Source organism: Nerophis lumbriciformis, linkage group LG18, assembly GCF_033978685.3.
Source record: "Nerophis lumbriciformis linkage group LG18, RoL_Nlum_v2.1, whole genome shotgun sequence".
Taxonomy (NCBI): domain Eukaryota; kingdom Metazoa; phylum Chordata; class Actinopteri; order Syngnathiformes; family Syngnathidae; genus Nerophis; species Nerophis lumbriciformis.
In genome coordinates, this window is record NC_084565.2 from 3799486 (window position 1) to 3823200 (window position 23715).

At 31.7% G+C, this 23715-nt stretch overlaps 1 protein-coding gene across 1 annotated transcript in view; it reads left to right on the plus strand.

Moving 5' to 3' along the window:
• The window catches only part of ddr2a (discoidin domain receptor tyrosine kinase 2a), a 53342-nt gene that overhangs the window by 21417 nt on the left and 8210 nt on the right, over positions 1–23715 (plus strand). The window contains exons 7-15 of the mRNA XM_061978523.2: positions 3930–4113; positions 4500–4743; positions 8200–8265; positions 12567–12703; positions 15171–15291; positions 15481–15662; positions 17294–17421; positions 22275–22472; positions 22669–22903. Of these exons, the coding sequence (XP_061834507.1) occupies positions 3930–4113; positions 4500–4743; positions 8200–8265; positions 12567–12703; positions 15171–15291; positions 15481–15662; positions 17294–17421; positions 22275–22472; positions 22669–22903 (1495 nt within the window). The remainder of the gene's footprint in view (positions 1–3929; positions 4114–4499; positions 4744–8199; positions 8266–12566; positions 12704–15170; positions 15292–15480; positions 15663–17293; positions 17422–22274; positions 22473–22668; positions 22904–23715) is intronic.

Sequence of the window (23715 nt, forward strand, 5' to 3'; positions counted from 1 at the left end):
TCTTAGTATTTTGATGATTGTTTTCAGTATTATAATGATTGTTCTGTTTATTATGATGATTGTTTTTAGTATTATGATGATTGTTGTGATTATGATGATTGTTGTGATTATGATGATTGTTCTTTGTATTATGATGATTTTTCTTAGTATTATGATGATTGTTGTGATAATTATGATGATTGTTCTTAGTATTTTGATGACTGTTGTGATGATTATTGTCAAGTTATGTTTTGTTTGTTTGTTTCCTCCCCTAACTTGAAAAGGGTTTTGACTTTTTGGCCAGGGGTTACACTGGGACTTCACTCTTTGTTTTAATCCAATGATGAGACAAATCTTTGTTTATCCGTTTATTTTGGACTTGATTGTCTCTTTTTTTTCATCAAATAGTTGTCAGGTGAAAAACCTTTGGAAAAGGTGGACAAATACAAAAGCAATTAGGGACCAATATAAACAAATGACAATCAACCACAAAAGTGTTTCCAAAAGTACATATAGTGCCCCTTAACAGCTTGGATTTGGCATTTAAACATTTAATAACCACTTGGCAATTAAAATAAATTCAACATATTAAATCAAACATCCAAATAATATAAGTCATCTCATCGTCAGCCACGCTGGTCTCTGTAAACAGTTGGCACTACTGCATTTGGAAAATTCTCCTCCAGCAGTGTTTGTTGGCCTGAAGTGTGAGCTGGAGCTGCAGACTTCAAATAAAAGAGTGGATTTGATTGCTTGAGGTGAGGTGAGAGTCTTCCTGATTGCTGATGATGCTCTTCAACTGTTGGGAAATGTTGCCTGTATTTCCAGTTCTGTCCTCTGGGGGGAAATGGGAGCCAAACTGACATTTGGACATGAGGCCCTTCTGTTTGGGTGAAGGCTTTGGCCTTATGTAGTGTTTATTATGATGATTGTTCTTAGTATTATGATGATTGTTCTTAGTATTATGATGATTGTTCTTAGTATTATGATGATTGTTCTTAGTATTATGATGATTGCTGTGATGATTATGATGATTGTTCTTAGTATTATGATGATTGCTGTGATGATTATGATGATTGTTCTTAGTATTATGATGATTGTTCTTAGTATTATGATGATTGCTGTGATGATTATGATGATTGTTCTTAGTATTATGATGATTGCTGTGATGATTATAATGATTGTTCTTAGTATTATGATGATTGCTGTGATGATTATGATGATTGTTCTTAGTATTATGATGATTGTTCTTAGTATTATGATGATTGCTGTGATGATTATGATGATTGTTCTTAGTATTATGATGATTGCTGTGATGATTATGATGATTGGTCTTAGTATTATGATGAATGTTCTTAGTATTATGATGATTGTTCTTAGTATTATGATGATTGTTCTTAGTAATATGATGATTGTTGTGATGATTATGATTGTTCTTAGTATTATGATGATTGTTCTTAGTATTATGATGATTGCTGTGATGATTATGATTATTGTTCTTAGTATTATGATGATTGCTGTGATGATTATGATGATTGTTCTTAGTATTATGATGATTGTTCTTAGTATTATGATGATTGCTGTGATGATTATGATGATTGTTCTTAGTATTATGATGATGATTGCTGTGATGATTATGATGATTGTTCTTAGTATTATGATGATTGCTGTGATGATTATGATGATTGGTCTTAGTATTATGATGATTGTTCTTAGTATTATGATGATTGTTGTGATGATTATGATGATTGTTCTTAGTATTATGATGATTGCTGTGATGATTATGATGATTGTTCTTAGTATTATGATGATTTGATGATTGCTGTGATGATTATAATGATTGTTCTTAGTATTATGATGATTGCTGTGATGATTATGATGATTGTTCTTAGTATTATGATGATGATTGCTGTGATGATTATGATGATTGTTCTTAGTATTATGATGATTGCTGTGATGATTATGATGATTGTTCTTAGTATTATGATGATTGCTGTGATGATTATGATGATTGGTCTTAGTATTATGATGATTGTTCTTAGTATTATGATGATTGCTGTGATGATTATGATGATTGTTCTTAGTATTATGATGATTGCTGTGATGATTATGATGATTGTTCTTAGTATTATGATGATTTGATGATTGCTGTGATGATTATAATGATTGTTCTTAGTATTATGATGATTGCTGTGATGATTATGATGATTGTTCTTAGTATTATGATGATTGCTGTGATGATTATGATGATTGTTCTTAGTATTATGATGATTGCTGTGATGATTATGATGATTGTTCTTAGTATTATGATGATTGCTGTGATGATTATAATGATTGTTCTTAGTATTATGATGATTGCTGTGATGATTATGATGATTGTTCTTAGTATTATGATGATTGCTGTGATGATTATGATGATTGTTCTTAGTATTATGATGAATGTTCTTAGTATTATGATGATTGTTCTTAGTATTATGATGATTGTTCTTAGTAATATGATGATTGTTGTGATGATTATGATTGTTCTTAGTATTATGATGTTTTTCTTAGTATTATGATGAATGTTCTTAGTATTATGATGATTGGTCTTGGTATTATGATGATTGTTCTTAGTATTATGATGATTGTTTTGATGATTATGGTTGTTCTTAGTATTATGATGATTGTTCTTAGTATTATGATGATTGTTCTTAGTATCATGATGATTGTTCTTAGTATTATGATGATTGTTCTGATTATTATGGTTGTTGTGATGATTATGATGATTGTTGTAATGATTATGATTATTGTTGTGATGATTATGATGATTTTTGTGATGATTATGATGATTGTTGTGATGATTATGATGATTGTTGTGATGATTAGATGATTGTTCTTAGTATTATGATTGTTGTGATGATTATGATGATTGTTCTTAGTATTATGATGATTGTTGTGATGATAATGATTGTTGTGATGATTATGATGATTGTTCTTAGTATTATGATGATTGCTGTGATGATTATGATGATTGTCCTTAGTATTATGATGATTGTTCTTAGTATTATGATGAATGTTCTTAGTATTATGATGATTGGTCTTAGTATTTTGATGATTGTTCTTAGTATTATGATGATTGTTCTTAGTATTATGATGATTGTTGTGATGATTATGATGATTGTTGTGATGATTATGACGATTGTTATTAGTATTTTGATGATTGTTCTTAGTATAATGATGACTGTTGTGATGATTAGATGATTGTTCTTAGTATTATGATTGTTGTGATGATTATGATGATTGTTCTTAGTATTATGATGATTGTTGTGATGACTATAATGATTGTTTTTAGTATTATGATGATTGGTCTTAGTATTTTGATGATTGTTCTGAGTATTATGATGATTGTTGTGATGATTGTGATGATTGTTCTTGGTATTATGATGATTGTTATTAGTATAATGATTGTTCTTAGTATTATGATGATTGTTCTTAGTGTTATGATGAATGTTCTTAGTATTATGATGATTGGTCTTAGCATCATGCTGGTTGTTGGGATGATTATGATGATTGCTCTTAGTATTATGATGATTTTTTTTTTATTATTATGATGATTGTTGTGATGATTATGAGGATTGTTCTGATGTTTATGATGATTGGTCTGATGATTATGATGATTGTTGTGATGATTATGAGGATTTTTATTAGTATTATGATGATTGTTATTAGTATTTTGATGATTGTTCTTAGTATAATGATGACTGTTGTGATGATTAGATGATTGTTCTTAGTATTATGATTGTTGTGATGATTATGGTGATTGTTCTTAGTATTATTATGATTGTTTTGTTCTTAGTATGATGATGATTGGTGTGATGATTATGATGATTGTTGTGATGATTATGATGATTGTTGTTAGTATTTTGACGATTGTTGTGAGGATTGTTGATTCGATGACTGTTTGTGTGCAGCATGACAGAAGGTCTGGGTCAGCTGACAGACGGCGTATGCGGAAGTGACGACTTCGCAAAGAGTCACGTGTCCGACCTGTGGTCCGGTTCTGACTATGTTGGATGGAATAATCACAGCTTCATGGATCAATACTTGGAAATGATCTTTGAATTCGACCGCCTCCGAAACTTCACCGCCATGAGGGTGAGCATTTCTCATTGACATTCACGTCTGCAATGTCTTTAATTATTTCTTTTTTAATCATTTCATCTTTTCAATGTTTTATTCTCCTCAATGTATTTAATTATTGCATTTATTTAATAATGTAATGTTTTCAATGTTTTTATTTTTTCAATGTCTTTAATTATTTAATTAATTAATTTCTTCAATGTTTTTAGTATTTAATTGTAATTCCTGTATTTGATTGTAGTTCCTGTATTTCATGTATTTGATTGGAGTTCCAGTATTTAATTGTAGTTGCAGTACTTGAATTGTAGTTCCAGTATTTAATTGTAGTTCCAGTATTTAATTGTAGTTCCTGTATTTGTTTGTATTTCCTGTCTTGAAAGACTTTGTTGTGCGTCCCTCAGGTTCACTGCAGCAACATGTTCGCACACGAGGTCAAGGTGTTCCACCAGGTGGTGTGTTACTTCCGCTCCGAGGCAGACTGGGAGGCCACGCCCCTTTCCTTCAGTCCCGCCGTGGACGATGAGGACACGAGTGCGCGCTTCGTCCAAGTCCACCTGTCCAACCGCATGGCCACCGCGATCAAGTGCCACTTCTACTTTGCAGACGTCTGGTTGCTCTTCAGCGAGATCACCTTCCAATCAACAGGTGTGTACTATCTGTTACACTTCCAAAATACATGTTTTTTTTATGTATTACTTATCATATTTCACATATCCATTATACCGTATTTATAATGTATACTTTGTTCAGTGAGATCAGCTTCCAATCGGGTGTGTACTATCTGTTACACTTCCAAAATACATGTTTATTTTTTCATTACTTATCATATTTCCCATATCTAGTATACTGTATTTATAATAAATAATCTGTTAATTGAGATCACCTTCCAACCAGGTGTGTACTATCTGTTACACTTCCAAAATACATGTTTGTTTATGTATTACTTATCATATTTCACATATCCATTATACCGTATTTGTAATATATACTTTGTTCAGTGAGATCAGCTTCCAATCAGGTGTGTAGTATCTGTTACACTTCCAAAATACATGTTTTTTATGTATTACTTATCACAGTTCACATGTCTATACTATTGTATTTATAATATATACTCTGTTCGTTGAGACCACCTTCCAATCAGGTGTGTACTATCTATTACACTTCCAAAATACATGTTTGTTTATTTATTACTTATCATAGTTCACATATCTATTATACTGTATTTATAATATATTATCTGTTCATTGAGATCACTTTCCAATCAGGTGTGTACTATCTGTTACACTTCCAAAACACATGTTTGTTTATTTATTACTTATCATATTTCACATATCTATTATACTGTATTTATGATATATACTCAGTTCAGTGAGATCACCTTCCAATCAGATGTATACTATTTGCATGTTCAAATATTTATTACTTATCATATTTCACATATCAATTATATTGTATTTACTGTGTAATATATACTCTGTTCATTGAGATCACCTTCAAATCAGGTGTGTACTATCTGTTACACTTCCAAAATACATGTTTATTTATTTAATAATAATCTATACTCTTGTATTTATTCATTATATTCAGTGTTGGGTTAGTTACTGAAAAGCAGTAACTAGTTACAGTTACTAGTTACTTCATTTCAAAAGTAACTCAGTTACTAACTCAGTTACTTACACCAAAAAGTAATGCGTTACTGTGAAAAGTAACTATTTAGTTACTTCTTTTTTCCCCCTTTTTTTAAAGCTCCAATTAATGCCCTTTTAGCCTTCATTTCAGTACTGTTATTGCACTGGAGAATAATACAATGTGTTGATCAACTTGACATGCATTTGCATCACTCAACTCTGCTAAGCCATGTGGTCTACATACAACACACAAAGACAAAGATATGTTACAAAGGCCAATTTGTTTCTGGCCAGAACAAATTAACAAAACTATTTTAAATAGCTGCAACATAACATACATAAGTAACAAACAGCATAATAACAGCATAGCTGTAAAGCAAGAAAGGCACACACTACATACACAAAGTCTAACCAGGCATTTTCTTCCTCAAGTAATTCTTATACAAAATCATGTCTGAAACCCAGAACACTACACATTTCCCCAGTTTTAGTTTAGAGATAAGGAAAGTTTGGCCTGGCCCACCAGCATCCCTCTTTATGTTTGTGAACTTTATAGTCTATACATTTAGAGTGATGTGATAATCAAACACTCTAGAAGTCTAGAATGAAAGAGTATATACGAGAATTGACAGCAACGTTCCCTCTAAGGAGTGCGCATGTGCAATTGCGCACTGCTCAAGCGTCCTCTGCGCACGGCAAATCTATGCCATGCACAAAATCAAATAAAAAAATAAGCGCATAACAATTTTCGACACGACATGGACACGACAGAGAAAACCGTTTTCGTCATCATTGTTCAAATATTGTAACGTCTGTCGAGACGCTTTGAGGACATGAATTCCATCCATCACTTTACTGAGCAAAACTCTTTACTGTCGGCCATAAACACATCACCAAAACATTAGTAAAAAAAATTATATCTAGCAAAACTGGTCATTTTCTGCAGTACAAACCAGACCAAAAGCAACTTTGTTATATCAACAGCAGCCGCTCGCTCTCTCACGTGCGCCAACACTTGCACATATGGCACTTAGCCAGTGATGCGTTTACAGCCACACAAAAAGTCGGACAACTCCAACACCACACATAAAGTGTCATTCCAGGTCGTTACACTATGATTTACCAATCAAATGTGTGCTTATTCTAGTGTCATTTATTAGGAATCTTAATTTATAAATATTAATCATGAAATGCTGTTAGTATATTAAATAAATACTAATAAAAATATATTTTTTACAAACAGGAAGTTGCAGGAATGTACACATGATCCCCTGCTTACATCTCATTGTGCAACATGTGAATGTTTTAATGGGAACTAAATGCAATGTCTGAAAGGGGTACAAATTATTTCCAAAGCAGGACCTCCGCCCAGACAAACAATACAAGTACACAGTTCATGAAAAACAATATTTGTTGCTATTGTCATTGTAAGTGGGCCTAAACACTTATATTAGAAATGGAAATGACTGCTGTCATTTGATTATAATAATAAGAGAATGTTGTCTGTCTATCTGTGTTGGCCCTGTGATGAGGTGGGGACTTGTCCAGGGTGTACCCTGCCTTCCGCCCGAATGCAGCTGAGATAGGCTCCAGCGACCCCGAAAGGGACAAGTGGTAGGAAATGGATGGATGGATGGAGATGTAAGTTGTTATTTAGTGAGGTTTGGGACAGGTGTGCTGCTGGTGTAGCCACAGTGTGCACATCTAAAGTTGCTCACATGGACTCCACTCAATGCTCAGGGACTTTTTGCATTTGCTCACACACATGAACAATTAGAGGGAACATTGATTGACAGAGTGTGTGTACCTTCAACGGTGAATGGTGGTGGTGGAGGTAAAGTGGCATCAGAGTCTCTGTCTCTCTTTACTAGCTTCGTCGAAGCATGTTGCTATGTAGCTTGTTTCAGCAGATTTGAATTGCTGTTTTGGGCAGTAGATGGCATCTTTGATCCAAAGCACAATTTACATTTAACTAAAATGTTATTTTCTTTGTGCTCGACAAAAGAAAAGTAGTGAAAATATCTCCATGTTAGCAAACTCGACTTCTGCTCCGCCATGATCAGACACGCCCCCCCCCTCGCTCCCCACACTCACACTCAGACACACCCACACAGAGCGCATGTCTCTCTCTCTTCTCCGGCTTGTGACACAAGAAGAATCAGAACGACACATAAAACCTCCGATAAAACACACTTTATACTACATAAAAAGTAACGTAAAATAACGCAGTAACGCATCATGTAGTAACGGTAACGGAGTTACTGAATATAAAAAAATAACGCGTTAGATTACTAGTTACCGCCGAAACTAACGGCGTTACAGTAACGCGTTACTTTGTAACGCGTTAGTCCCAACACTGATTATATTTAACATCTCTGTTTATTATACAGTATTTCTAATATGTCTATAGTATGTATGTATAGTATTTGATGTGATGAATGTATGAATCTGATATTTCATGATGATGTTTCAGACAAGTACAAGTACAACACGACATTCCATCCTCCCAAGTCAGGACTCCCACCTGTCCTCCAACCAGGTGAGTTCAAATATTACTACAGTATTCTTACATTTATGTACATAAATGATAAATGATAAATGGGTTGTACTTGTATAGCGCTTTTCTACCTTCAAGGTACTCAAAGCCACGCCGTCCCTGTACATGTAATAAATACAACATTATTTACTGTACTGTTACATACATTCATGTACATGAAATATACACTATGTATTATTTACTGTTGTGTAGTGTTAGAAAAATGTATGTACAAGAAATATATACATGTATTTACTATAGTGTCGGAATTATTTAATAACATTCATTATAAATATGATTATGTACATAGTGTAGTAATATAAGTATTTATTTATATGAAATCTATAAATGTACTTTGTGTAGTAGTAAAAGTATTTATTTACATGAAATCTATAAATGTACTTAGTGTAGTAATGGAAGTATTTATGTACATGAAATATATCAATGTACTTAGTGTAGTAATGGAAGTATTTGTGTACATGACATATATACATGTACTTAGTGTAGTAATACAAGTATTTATGTACATGAAATATATACATGTACTTAGTGTAGTAATATAAGTATTTATGTAGGGCTATATAAATAAACATTGATTGATTGATTGATGTACACAAAATATGTAAATGTACTTAGTGAAGTCATATAATTATTAATGTACATGAAATCTATAAATGTACTTAGTGTAGTCATATACATCTATGAATGTACTTAGTGTAGTAATGGTAGTATTTCTGTACATGACATATATAAATGTACTTAGTGTAGTAATGGAAGTATTTATGTACATGAAATATATCAATGTACTTAGTGTAGTAATGGAAGTATTTGTGTACATGACATATATACATGTACTTAGTGTAGTAATAGGAGTTTTTATGTACATGAAATATATAAATGTACTTAGTGAAGTAATGGAAGTATTTATGTACTAGAAATATATAAATGTACTTAGTGTAGTAATGGAAGTATTTATGTACATGAAATATATAAATGTACTTAGTGTAGTAATGGAAGTATTTATGTACATGACATCTATAAATGTACTTAGTGTAGTAATGGAAGTATTTCTGTACATGACATATATAAATGTACTTAGTGTAGTAATATAAGTATTTATGTACATGAAATATATAAATGTACTTAGTGTAGTAATGGAAGTATTTATGTACATGAAATATATAAATGTACTTAGTGTAGTAATGGAAGTATTTATGTACATGAAATATATAAATGTACTTAGTGTAGTAATGGAAGTATTTATGTACGTGACATCTATAAATGTACTTAGTGTAGTAATATAAGTATTTATGTACATGAAACATATACATGTACTTAGTGTAGTTATAGAAGTATTTATGTACATGAAATATATACATGCACTTAGTGTAGTAGTAGAAGTATTTATGTACATGAAATATATACATGGACTTAGTGTAGTAATAGGAGTATTTATGTACATGAAATATATAACTGTACTTAGTGTAGTAATGGAAGTATTTATGTACTAGAAATATATAAATGTACTTAATGTAGTAATGGAAGTATTTATGTACATGAAATATATAACTGTACTTAGTGTAGTATTGGAAGTATTTATGTACATGACATATATAAATGTACTTAGTGTAGTAATGGAAGTATTTATGTACATGACATCTATAAATATACTAAGTGTAGGAATTAGAAGTATTTATGTACATGAAATCTATAAATGTACTTCGTGTAGTAATAGAAGTATTTATGTACATGAAATATATAAATGTACTTAATGTAGTAATGGAAGTATTTATGTACATGACATATATAAATGTACTTAGTGTAGCAATGGAAGTATTTATGTACATGACATCTATAAATATACTAAGTGTAGGAATTAGAAGTATTTATGTACATGAAATCTATAAATGTACTTCGTGTAGTAATAGAAGTATTTATGTACATGAAATATATAAATGTACTTAATGTAGTAATGGAAGTATTTATGTACATGAAATATATAAATGTACTTAGTGTAGTATTGGAAGTATTTATGTACATGACATATATAAATGTACTTAGTGTAGTAATGGAAGTATTTATGTACATGACATCTATAAATATACTAAGTGTAGGAATTAGAAGTATTTATGTACATGAAATCTATAAATGTACTTCGTGTAGTAATAGAAGTATTTATGTACATGAAATATATAAATGTACTTAGTGTAGTATTGGAAGTATTTATGTACATGACATATATAAATGTACTTAGTGTAGTAATGGAAGTATTTATGTACATGACATCTATAAATATACTAAGTGTAGGAATTAGAAGTATTTATGTACATGAAATCTATAAATGTACTTCGTGTAGTAATAGAAGTATTTATGTACATGAAATATATAAATGTACTTAATGTAGTAATGGAAGTATTTATGTACATGAAATATGTAACTGTACTTAGTGTAGTATTGGAAGTATTTATGTACATGACATCTATAAATGTACTTAGTGTAGTAATGGAAGTATTTATGTACGTGACATCTATAAATGTACTTAGTGTAGTAATATAAGTATTTATGTACATGAAACATATACATGTACTTAGTGTAGTTATAGAAGTATTTATGTACATGAAATATATACATGCACTTAGTGTAGTAGTAGAAGTATTTATGTACATGAAATATATACATGGACTTAGTGTAGTAATAGGAGTATTTATGTACATGAAATATATAACTGTACTTAGTGTAGTAATGGAAGTATTTATGTACTAGAAATATATAAATGTACTTAATGTAGTAATGGAAGTATTTATGTACATGAAATATATAACTGTACTTAGTGTAGTATTGGAAGTATTTATGTACATGACATATATAAATGTACTTAGTGTAGTAATGGAAGTATTTATGTACATGACATCTATAAATATACTAAGTGTAGGAATTAGAAGTATTTATGTACATGAAATCTATAAATGTACTTCGTGTAGTAATAGAAGTATTTATGTACATGAAATATATAAATGTACTTAATGTAGTAATGGAAGTATTTATGTACATGACATATATAAATGTACTTAGTGTAGTAATGGAAGTATTTATGTACATGACATCTATAAATATACTAAGTGTAGGAATTAGAAGTATTTATGTACATGAAATCTATAAATGTACTTCGTGTAGTAATAGAAGTATTTATGTACATGAAATATATAAATGTACTTAATGTAGTAATGGAAGTATTTATGTACATGAAATATGTAACTGTACTTAGTGTAGTATTGGAAGTATTTATGTACATGACATATATAAATGTACTTAGTGTAATAGCAGAAGTATTTATGTACGTGACATATATAAATGTACTTAGTGTAGTAATGGAAGTATTTATGTACATGACATATATAAATATACTTAGTGTAGTAATGGAAGTATTTCTGTACATGACATATATAAATATACTTAGTGTAGTAATGGAAGTATTTCTGTGCATGACATATATAAATGTACTTAGTGTAGTAATATAAGTATTTATGTACATGAAATATATAAATGTACTTAGTGTAGTAATGGAAGTATTTATGTACATGAAATATATAAATGTACTTAGTGTAGTAATGGAAGTATTTATGTACATGACATCTATAAATGTACTTAGTGTAGTAATGGAAGTATTTATGTACGTGACATCTATAAATGTACTTAGTGTAGTAATATAAGTATTTATGTACATGAAACATATACATGTACTTAGTGTAGTTATAGAAGTATTTATGTACATGAAATATATACATGCACTTAGTGTAGTAGTAGAAGTATTTATGTACATGAAATATATACATGGACTTAGTGTAGTAATAGGAGTATTTATGTACATGAAATATATAAATGTACTTAATGTAGTAATGGAAGTATTTATGTACATGAAATATATAACTGTACTTAGTGTAGTATTGGAAGTATTTATGTACATGACATATATAAATGTACTTAGTGTAGTAATGGAAGTATTTATGTACATGACATCTATAAATATACTAAGTGTAGGAATTAGAAGTATTTATGTACATGAAATCTATAAATGTACTTCGTGTAGTAATAGAAGTATTTATGTACATGAAATATATAAATGTACTTAATGTAGTAATGGAAGTATTTATGTACATGACATATATAAATGTACTTAGTGTAGTAATACAAGTATTTATGTTGTATTATTTCTCTTAAATTGGAGTAAATGCAAGCGGAAGAAAAATGAATAACACGCAAGTTCTCTCTGTGGCCCCGCCCCCCTCTGTGGCCCCGCCCCCCAGAGGACGACCCCACCCACAAGGTGGACGACAGCACCACTCGCATTCTGATTGGCTGCCTGGCGGCCATCATCTTCCTCCTGGCGGCCATCATCATCTTCATCCTGTGGAGGCAGGTGTGGCACAAGATGGTGCAGAAGGTGAGTGCTGCCTGTTGCTAGGCAGAATAGACTGGGCCACAATCATTGGCTAACACAAGAACATGCAAATTAAGTAGACTATTATTATTATTATTATGATTATTATTATTATAATTATGCCTGTTGCTAGGCAGAATAGACTGGGCCACAATCAATGGCTAACACAAGAACATGCAAATTAAATAGACTATTATTATTATTATTATTATTATTACTATTATTATTATAATTAGGCCTGTTGCTAGGCAGAATAGACTGGGCCCCAATCAATGGCTAACACAAGAACATGCAAATTAAATAGACTATTATTATTATTATTATGATTATTTTTTATTATAATTATGCCTGTTGCTAGGCAGAATAGACTGGGCCACAATCATTGGCTAACACAAGTACATGCAAATTAAGTAGACTATTATTATTATTATTATGATTATGATTATTATAATTATGCCTGTTGCTAAGCAGAATAGACTGGGCCACAATCATTGACTAACACAAGAACATGCAAATTAAGTAGACTATTACTATTATTATTATGATGATTATTATTATAATTATGCCTGTTGCTAGGCAGAATAGACTGGGCCACAATCAATGGCTAACACAAGAACATGCAAATTAAATAGACTATTATTATTATTATTATTATTATTACTATTATTATTATAATTAGGCCTGTTGCTAGGCAGAATAGACTGGGCCACAATCAATGGCTAACACAAGAACATGCAAATTAAATAGACTATTATTATTATTATCATGATTATTTTTTATTATAATTATGCCTGTTGCTAGGCAGAATAGACTGGGCCACAATCATTGGCTAACACAAGTACATGCAAATTAAGTAGACTATTATTATTATTATTATTATGATTATGATTATTATAATTATGCCTGTTGCTAGGCAGAATAAACTGGGCCACAATCATTGGCTAACACAAGAACATGCAAATTAAGTAGACTATTATTATTATTATGATGATGATGATGATGATTATTATTATAATTATGCCTTTTGCTAGGCAGAATAGACTGGACCACAATCATTGGCTAACACAAGAACATGCAAATGAAGTAGACTATTATTATTATTATTATTATTATTATTATTATGATGCCTGTTGCTAGACAGAATAGACTGAGCCGCAATCATAGGCTAACACAAGAACATGCAAATGAAGTATACTATTATTATTATTATTATGATTATTATTATTATTGTTATTATAATTATTATTGTTGTTATAATGATTGTTATTATTGTTTTTGTGAACACATTGATTGCTGCTGTGACAACATGACAAAGTGCTGACTCAGCGCTCGTGACTTTTTATAGCGCATGCAGAGTAGCTAAAGCTGCTGGATTCTGAGCATGCTACCACCTTGTGGACTTCTTTCAAATCTACATCAGGATGTGACCAATCTAAGTCTAAGACTAGATGTGACCAAACATTAACAATGGCTAATATGATAATAACATATTTCATAAACACTAACAATGGCCAATATGATAATAAAATATTGGCCATTGTTAATGTTAATAGTTTAATTGACTCTTCACCCGAGCTCACAGACACTGTAATTGCCTGTGTCCAAGCTTGCTGTAGTATAGTTAGTCAATTGTGACTCAAACAGTGATCAATGTTTCAAGAAGTGTAATTAGACCAGTGTGACTCACACAGTGATATATGTTGCGAGAAAGTGTAGTTAGTCCAGTGTGACTCAACCAGTGATCTATGTTACTAGTAAGTGTAATAAGTCCAGTGTGACTCAAACAGTGAGCTATGTTCCTAGAATTGTAGTTAGTCCAGTGTGGCTCACACATTGATCTATGTTTCTACAAAAGTGCAGTTAGTCCAGTGTGACTCACACAGTGATCTATGTATCTAGTAAGTGTAGTTAGTCAAGTGTGACTCAAATAGTGGTCTATATTCCTAGGAAGTGTTGTTAGTCCAGTGTGACTCGACCAGTAATCTATGTTTCTATAAAGTGTAGTTAGTCCAGTGTAATGTAATGTAACAATGTAACATAATGTAATGTAATGTAACATAATGTGATATATTGTAATATAATGTAACATAATGTAATATATTGTAACATAATGTAATGTAACATAATGTAATATAATGAAATGTAATATATTGTAATGTAATGTAACATAGTGTAACGTAATGTAATGTAACATAATGTAATATATTGTAATGTAATGTAACATAATGTAACATAATGTAATGTAATATAATGTAACATAATGTAATATACTGTATTGTAATGTAATATTATGTAATATAATGTGATGTAATGTGACATATCAATACATTAATAATTGATGTCAAAGTGTCAGCTGTCATTGTCAATCGTACCACAACAAAGATAACAAGAGCAACAACACATGATTTTTGTGTAGTATAAAGATTTGTGTTGAATGCAGACGAAAATGTTTTCTTTTTGGTCCATGCAGAGTGAGACGTTCGCCTACAGCCACAGCCAGTCCAGTGTGAGCGCTGATCAACATTCCACTTATGAACGCATCTTCCCCACAACACAATACCAACAACCTTCTAGCAACTCACCGCTACCTGGTACACACACACATACACACACACACACACATACACACACACACACACACACACACACACACACACACACACACACACACACACACACACACACACACACACACACACACACACACACACACACACACACACAGATAGTGTAACAGAAGATGATGACAATGATGAAGAGTGTGTGTGTGTGTGATGCAGTGACAGCAGCAGTCCAAAATGCCGCCCCTCATTATGCAGAAGCAAACATCGTCAACATGCAGGCTGTGACAAACAACAACTACAATTTGGATCTTCTCTGTGGGAAAAATGCCACAGTGGAAGAATTTCCTCGTAAATTGTTGACCTTCAAGGAGAAACTAGGAGAAGGACAGTTTGGAGAGGTTATATTCTTCCTATTATTATTATTATTTATTTTTTTTGAAATTATTATTATTATTTTATTATTAATATTTTGTATTGTTATTATTAATAGTAGTATTATTAGTAGTATTACTATTAATGAAATAATAATCATTATTATTAATGTAAAAAAATACATTATATTTACTGTTTAAGTTGTAATAATAATAATGGATATTATTATTATTATTATTATTACTGTGGTAAATGTAACTATAATAATAATAATAATTATTATTATGAAAATAATAATTCATAATACAATTATTATTATTAGTATTATTATTTTAGTATTATTATTAATGGAATAATAGTAATTATTATTAATATCATAATATTTCTAATTATTATTATTGTTAAAATTTTAATAGTAATAATCAGTAGCATTATTATTATAATTATTACAGTTATAAATATAATAATAATAATCATCATAATAATCAATATTATGATTATTATAATTATTACTATTATAAATGTAATAATAATAATAATAATAATGATTAATAATAATAATAATAATAATTATTATTGTTATTGTTATTACTGTTATGATTGTAGTTATTATAATAATCATCATTACGATTATTATTAATAATAAAACATATATTATTATTATAAAACTATTGTTATTATTGTAATAATATTAATAATAATCAATATTATTATTATTATTATTATTACTGTGGTAAATGTAAGTATAATAAGAATAATAATTATTATTATTAAAATAATAATTACAATTATTAATTAATTAATACAATTATTATTATTATTATTATTTTAGTATTATTATTCATGGAATAATATTAATTATTATTAATATCATAATTTTTTCAAATAATTATTACTGTTGAAATTTTAATAATAATAATCAGTAGCATTATTATAATTATTACAGTTATAAATGTAATAATAATAATAATAATCAACATTATGATTATTATAATGATTACTATTATAAATGTAATAATAATAATAATAATAATAATTAATAATAATTATTATTATTGTTGTTGTTATTATTATTACTGTTATGATTGTAGTTATTATAATAATCATCATTACGATTATTATTAATAATAAAACATATATTATTATTATAAAATTATTGTTATTATTGTAATAATATTAATAATAATCAATATTATTATAGTTATTATTATTACGGTTATACTTGTATTTATAATAATAATCATCATCATATTCATCATAATAATAATAATAGAATAGAATAGAATAGAATATAAAGTACTTTATTAATCCCTGGGGGAAATTCAGCACCACAGTTCGCTCACAATAGACAATAAACATGTAGGTATTTTTTACATGTGAATAATATAAATACAGTCTATTATACAGCATTATTCACATGTGAAAAACTTAAATACAGTCTATTATACAGCATTATTCACATGTGAATAACATAAATACAGTCTATTATACATTCAAGTACAGTCAAAAAGGAACACATGCATTATACAGTCTGTATGAAGGACAATAGCATGACTAATAATAATGATTATTATATCATTATCATTATTATTAATATTATGATGATTATTGATACTATTATTATTCATCTTCTTCTTCATGTCCTGTTGTCTCGCAGGTGCACCTGTGTGAGGCGGCGTGCATGCAGGAGTTTGTGAAGGAGGAATTTTCATGTGAGGTAAAAGAAGATGGCGTTCTTCTCGTGGCCGTCAAGACGCTGCGATCGGACGCCAACAAAAATGCAAGGTGTGTACAATTTGTACCTGTACTCAAGAACATATCAACACTCCCATTTCTCGTGAGTTGAAGTCAGAGATGTCAAACTTTGACTATACTATACACACAAAAGACCAAATATTGTTGACAAATGTGTCCAAATCTGTGTTAGTGAGCATTTCTTCTTTGCCAAGAAGGTGTGGCATGTCAAGATGCTGATGAAACAGCAGGGTTATTGCACAGGTGTGCCTTAGGCTGCCACGATAAAAGGCCACTCTCAGGTTGTTGATTGTGGAATGTTGGTCCACTCCTCTTCAATGGCTGTGCCAAGTTCTTGTCTGCGGTGGTGAGGCCGGTAGGATGTACTGCCAAATTCTCTGAAACGCCTTTGGAGACGGCTTATGGTTGAGAAATGAACATTCAATTTACGAGTAGCAGCTCTGGTGGACATTCCTGCAGTCAGCATGTCGACTGCACGCTGCTTCAAAACGTGCGACACCTGTGGCATTGTGCTGTGTGATAAAACTACTAGGTGTGTACTTTTTGCAGGTAAAATGCAAGGTGCGTATACTTTTTGCAGGTAAAATGCTAGGTGTGTACTTTTTGCAGGTAAAATGCTAGGTGTTTACTTTTTGCAGGTAAAATACTAGGTGTCTACTTTTTGCAGGTAAAATGCTAGGTGTGTACTTTTTGCAGGTAAAATTTTAAGTGTGTACTTTTGCAGGTAAAATGCTAGGTGTGTACTTTTTGCAGGTAAAATTTTAAGTGTGTACTTTTGCAGGTAAAATGCTAGGTGTGTACTTTTTGCAGGTAAAATTTTAAGTGTGTACTTTTGCAGGTAAAATGCTAGGTGTGTACTTTTTGCAGGTAAAATGCTAGGTGTTTACTTTTTGCAGGTAAATTGCTAGGTGTGTACTTTTTGCAGGTAAAATGCTAGGTGTTTACTTTTTGCAGGTAAAATACTAGGTGTCTACTTTTTGCAGGTAAAATGCTAGGTGTGTACTTTTTGCAGGTAAAATTTTAAGTGTGTACTTTTGCAGGTAAAATGCTAGGTGTGTACTTTTTTCAGGTAAAATTTTAGGTGTGTACTTTTTGCAGGTAAAATTTTAAGTGTGTACTTTTGCAGGTAAAATGCTAGGTGTGTACTTTTTGCAGGTAAAATTTTAGGTGTGTACTTTTTGCAGGTAAAATTTTAAGTGTGTACTTTTTGCAGGTAAAATGCTAGGTGTGTACTTTTTGCAGGTAAAATTTTAAGTGTGTACTTTTGCAGGTAAAATGCTAGGTGTGTACTTTTTGCAGGTAAAATTTTAGGTGTGTACTTTTTGCAGGTAAAATTTTAAGTGTGTAGTTTTGCAAGTAAAATGCTAGGTGTGTACTTTTTGCAGGTAAAATTTTAGGTGTGTACTTTTTGCAGGTAAAATTTTAAGTGTGTACTTTTTGCAGGTAAAATGCTAGGTGTGTACTTTTCGCAGGTAAAATGCTAGGAGTGTACTTTTTGCAGGTAAAATGCTAGGTGCATTCTTTTTGCAAGTAAAATGCAAGGTGTGTATACTTTTTGCAGGTAAAATGCTAGGTGTGTACTTTTTGCAGGTAAAATGCTAGGTGTGTACTTTTTACAGGTAAAATGCTAGGTGTGTATACTTTTTGCAGGTAAAATGCTAGGTATGTACTTTTTGCAGGTAAAATACAAGGTGTGTATACTTTTGCAGGTAAAATGCTAGGTGTGTACTTTTTGCAGGTCAAATGCTAGGTGTGTACTTTTCGCAGGTAAAATGCAAGGTGCGTACATTTTGCAGGTAAAATGCCAGGTGTGTACTTTTTGCAGGTAAAATTCTAGGTGTGTACTTTTTGCAGGTAAAATGCTAGGCGTGTGCATTTTGAAGGTAAAATGCAAGGTGTGTACTTTTTTTAGGTAAAATTTTAAGAGTGTACTTTTTGCAGGTAAAATGCTAGTTGTGTACTTTTTTTGGGTAAAATTTTAAGTGTGTACTTTTTGCAGGTAAAATGCAAGGTGTGTACTGTTTACATGTAAAATGGTAGTTGTGTACTTTTTTCAGGTAAAATTTTAAGTGTGTACTTTTTGCAGGTAAAATGCTAGGTGTGTACTTTTTGCAGGTAAAATGCTAGGTGTGTACTTTTTGCAGGTAAAATGCTAGGTGTGTACTTTTTGCAGGTAAAATGCTAGGTGTGTACTTTTTGCAGGTAAAATGCTAGGTGTGTACTTTTTACATGTAAAATGCTAGTTGTGTACTTTTTTCAGGTAAAATTTTAAGTGTGTACCTTTTGCAGGTAAAATGCTAGTTGTGTACTTTTTTTTTAGGTAAAATGCTAGGTGTGCACTTTTTGCAGGTAAAATGCCAGGTGTGTACTTTTTACAAGTAAAATGCTAGTTGTGTACTTTTTTTTAGGTACAATTTTAAGTGTGTACTTTTTGCGGGTAAAATGCAAGGTGTGTACTTTTTTTTTAGGTAAAATGCTAATTGTGTACTTTTTTTAGGTAAAATGCTAGGTGTGTACTTTTTGCAGGTAAAATGCTAGTTGTGTACTTTTTTTGGGTAAAATTTTAAGTGTGTACTTTTTGCAGGTAAAATGCAAGGTGTGTACTGTTTACATGTAAAATGGTAGTTGTGTACTTTTTTCAGGTAAAATTTTAAGTGTGTACTTTTTGCATGTAAAATGCTAGGTGTGTACTTTTTGCAGGTAAAATGCTAGGTGTGTACTTTTTGCAGGTAAAATGCTAGGTGTGTACTTTTTGCAGGTAAAATGCTAGGTGTGTACTTTTTGCAGGTAAAATGCTAGTTGTGTACTTTTTACATGTAAAATGCTAGTTGTGTACTTTTTTCAGGTAAAATTTTAAGTGTGTACCTTTTGCAGGTAAAATGCTAGTTGTGTACTTTTTTTTAGGTAAAATGCTAGGTGTGCACTTTTTGCAGGTAAAATGCCAGGTGTGTACTTTTTACAAGTAAAATGCTAGTTGTGTACTTTTTTTTAGGTACAATTTTAAGTGTGTACTTTTTGCGGGTAAAATGCAAGGTGTGTACTTTTTTTAGGTAAAATGCTAATTGTGTACTTTTTTTAGGTAAAATGCTAGGTGTGTACTTTTTGCAGGTAAAATGCTAGTTGTGTACTTTTTTTTAGGTACAATTTTAAGTGTGTACTTTTTGCGGGTAAAATGCAAAGTGTGTACTTTTTGCAGGTAAAATTTTAAGTGTGTACTTTTTGCAGGTAAAATTTTAAGTGTGTACTTTTTGCAGGTAAAATCCAAGGTGTGTATTTTTTGAAGGTAAAATGCTAGTTGTGTACTTTTTGCAGGTAAAATTCTAAGTGTGTACTTTTTGCAGGTAACATTTTAAGTTTGTACTTTTTGCAGGTAAAATGCTAGTTGTGTACTTTTTGCAGGTAAAATGCTAGGTGTGTACTTTTTGCAGGTAAAATGCAAGGTGTGTACTTTTTGCAGGTAAAATTCTAAGTGTGTACTTTTTGCAGGTATAATTTTAAGTGTGTACTTTTTGCAGGTAAAATGCTAGTTGTGTACTTTTTGCAGGTAAAATGCTAGGTGTGTACTTTTTGCAGGTAAAATGCAAGGTGTGTACTTTTTGCAGGTAAAATGCTAAGTGTGTACATTTTACAGGTAAAATGCCAGGTGTGTACTTTTTGCAGGTAAAATGCTAGGTGCGTACTTTTTGCAGGTAAAATGCAAGGTGTGTATACTTTTTGCAGGTAAAATGCTAGGTGTGTACTTTTTGCAGGTAAAAGGCTAGGTGTGTATGTTTTGCAGGTAAAATGCTAGGTGTGTACTTTTTGCAGGTAAAATGCTAGTTGTGTACTTTTTTTTTAGGTAAAATTTTAAGTGTGTACTTTTTGCAGGTAAAATGCAAGGTGTGTACTTTTTACATGTAAAATGGTAGTTGTGTACTTTTTTCAGGTAAAATTTTAAGTTTGTACTTTTTGCAGGTAAAATGCAAGGTGTGTACTTTTTGAAGGTAAAATACTAGGTGCGTACTTTTTGCAGGTAAAATGCAAGGTGTGTATACTTTTTGCAGGTAAAATGCTAGTTGTGTACTTTTTGCAGGTAAAATGCAAGGTGTGTACTTTTTGCAGGTAAAATGCTAGGTGTGTACTTTGTACAGGTAAAATGCTAGTTGTGTACTTTTTTTTAGGTAAAATTTTAAGTGTGTACTTTTTGCAGGTAAAATGCAAGGTGTGTACTTTTTACATGTAAAATGCTAGTTTTGTACTTTTTTCAGGTAAAATTTTAAGTGTGTACTTTTTGCAAGTAAAATGCTGGTTGTGTACTTTTTTTTAGGTAACATTTTAAGTGTGTACTTTTTGCGGGTAAAATGCAAGGTGTGTACGTTTTGCAGGTAAAGTTTTTAAGTGTGTACTTTTTGCAGGTAAAATGCTAGTTGTGTACTTTTTGCAGGTAAAATGCTAGGTGTGTACTTTTTGCAGGTAAAATGCAAGGTGTGTACTTTTTGAAGGTAAAATGCTAGTTGTGTACTTTTTGCAGGTAAAACTCTAAGTGTGTACTTTTTGCAGGTAAAATTTTAAGTGTGTACTTTTTGCAGGTAAAATGCTAGTTGTGTACTTTTTGCAGGTAAAATGCTAGGTGTGTACTTTTTGCAGGTAAAATGCTAGTTGTGTACTTTTTGCAGGTAAAATTCTAAGTGTGTACTTTTTGCAGGTAAAATACTAGTTGTGTACCTTTTGCAGGTAAAATGCCAGGTGTGTACTTTTTGCAGGTGTGAATTTTTTCAAGCAGGTGACATGCAAATGTCACAGCGTTGGTCTCACTCCCGCAAAATGCGCACGTGAGCTCCACATGCGTGCGTGTTTGAATCCCGTAGAAGAAGAAGGGTCTTTGAGCGTTGTCATGTTCCCAGGAAGGACTTCCTGAAGGAGATGAAGATCATGTCCGGCCTGAAGGACCCCAACATCGTCCGCCTGCTGGCCGTGTGCGTCCACAGCGAGCCGCTCTGCATGATCACAGAGTACATGGAGAACGGCGACCTCAACCAGTTTTTGTCCCGTCACCAGCCGGAGGGTCAGCTGGCGGCGCTCAGCAACGCACCGACAGTCAGGTGAGACATTACCTGTGTGGGTGTGGAGGTCCTGGGCTGGTGTGGTTACACATGGTCTGTGGTGGTGAGGCCGGTTGGATGTACTGCCAAATTCTCTGAAACGCCTTATGGGGGAGAAATCAACATTCAATTCACGGGTAACAGCTCTGGACATCTTTGAAGCTCCTCCTCCCTCTCACCCCCGCCCCCAATGCAGTTTCAGCAACCTGTGCCACATGGCGGCTCAGATAGCGTCGGGCATGAAGTACCTGTCCGGTCTCAAGCTGGTGCACCGAGACTTGGCCACACGGAACTGTCTGGTGGGCACCAAGTTCACCATCAAGATCGCGGACTTTGGCATGAGCAGGAACTTGTACAGCGGGGACTATTATCGCATCCAAGGACGAGCCGTGCTGCCCATTCGCTGGATGTCCTGGGAGAGCATCTTGCTGGTGAGGACTCACTGCACCATCACAAGTCACCATCCTGTCTGTTAGACTGCACCATTACTTAGAGAGGTGTGTGGACACAAGTCACCATCCTGTCAGTTAGACTGCACCGTCACTTAGAGAGGGGTGTGGACACAAGTCACCATCCTGTCAGTTGGACTGCACCGTCACTTAGACAGATGTGTGGACACAAGTCACCATACTGTCAGTTAGACTGCACCATCACTTAGAGAGGGGTGTGGACACAAGTCACCATCCTGTCAGTTAGACAGCACCATCACTTAGAGAAGTGTATGGACACAAGTCACCATCCTGTCAGTTAGACTGCACCGTCACTTAGAGAGGTGGGTGGACACAAGTCACCATCTTGTCAGTTAAACAGGATGGTGAATAAATATAATAAATGACTTGATGAGTACATATTTAGTATAATAAATGTACATATTTAGTCTAATAATAATAATAAATGACTTGATGAGTACATATTTAGTATAACAAATATAATAAATGACTTGATGAGTACATATTTAGTATAATAAATGTACATATTTAGTCTAATAATAATAATAATAAATGACTTGATGAGTACATATTTAGTATAACACATATAATAAATGACTTGATGAGTACATATTTAGTATAATAAATGTACATATTTAGTCTAATAATAATAATAAATTACTTGATGAGTACTTATTTAGTATAATAAATGTACATATTTACTATAATAATAATAATAATAAATGACTTGAGTACATATTTAGTATAATAAATATAATAAATTACTTGATGAGTACATATTTAGTATAATAAAT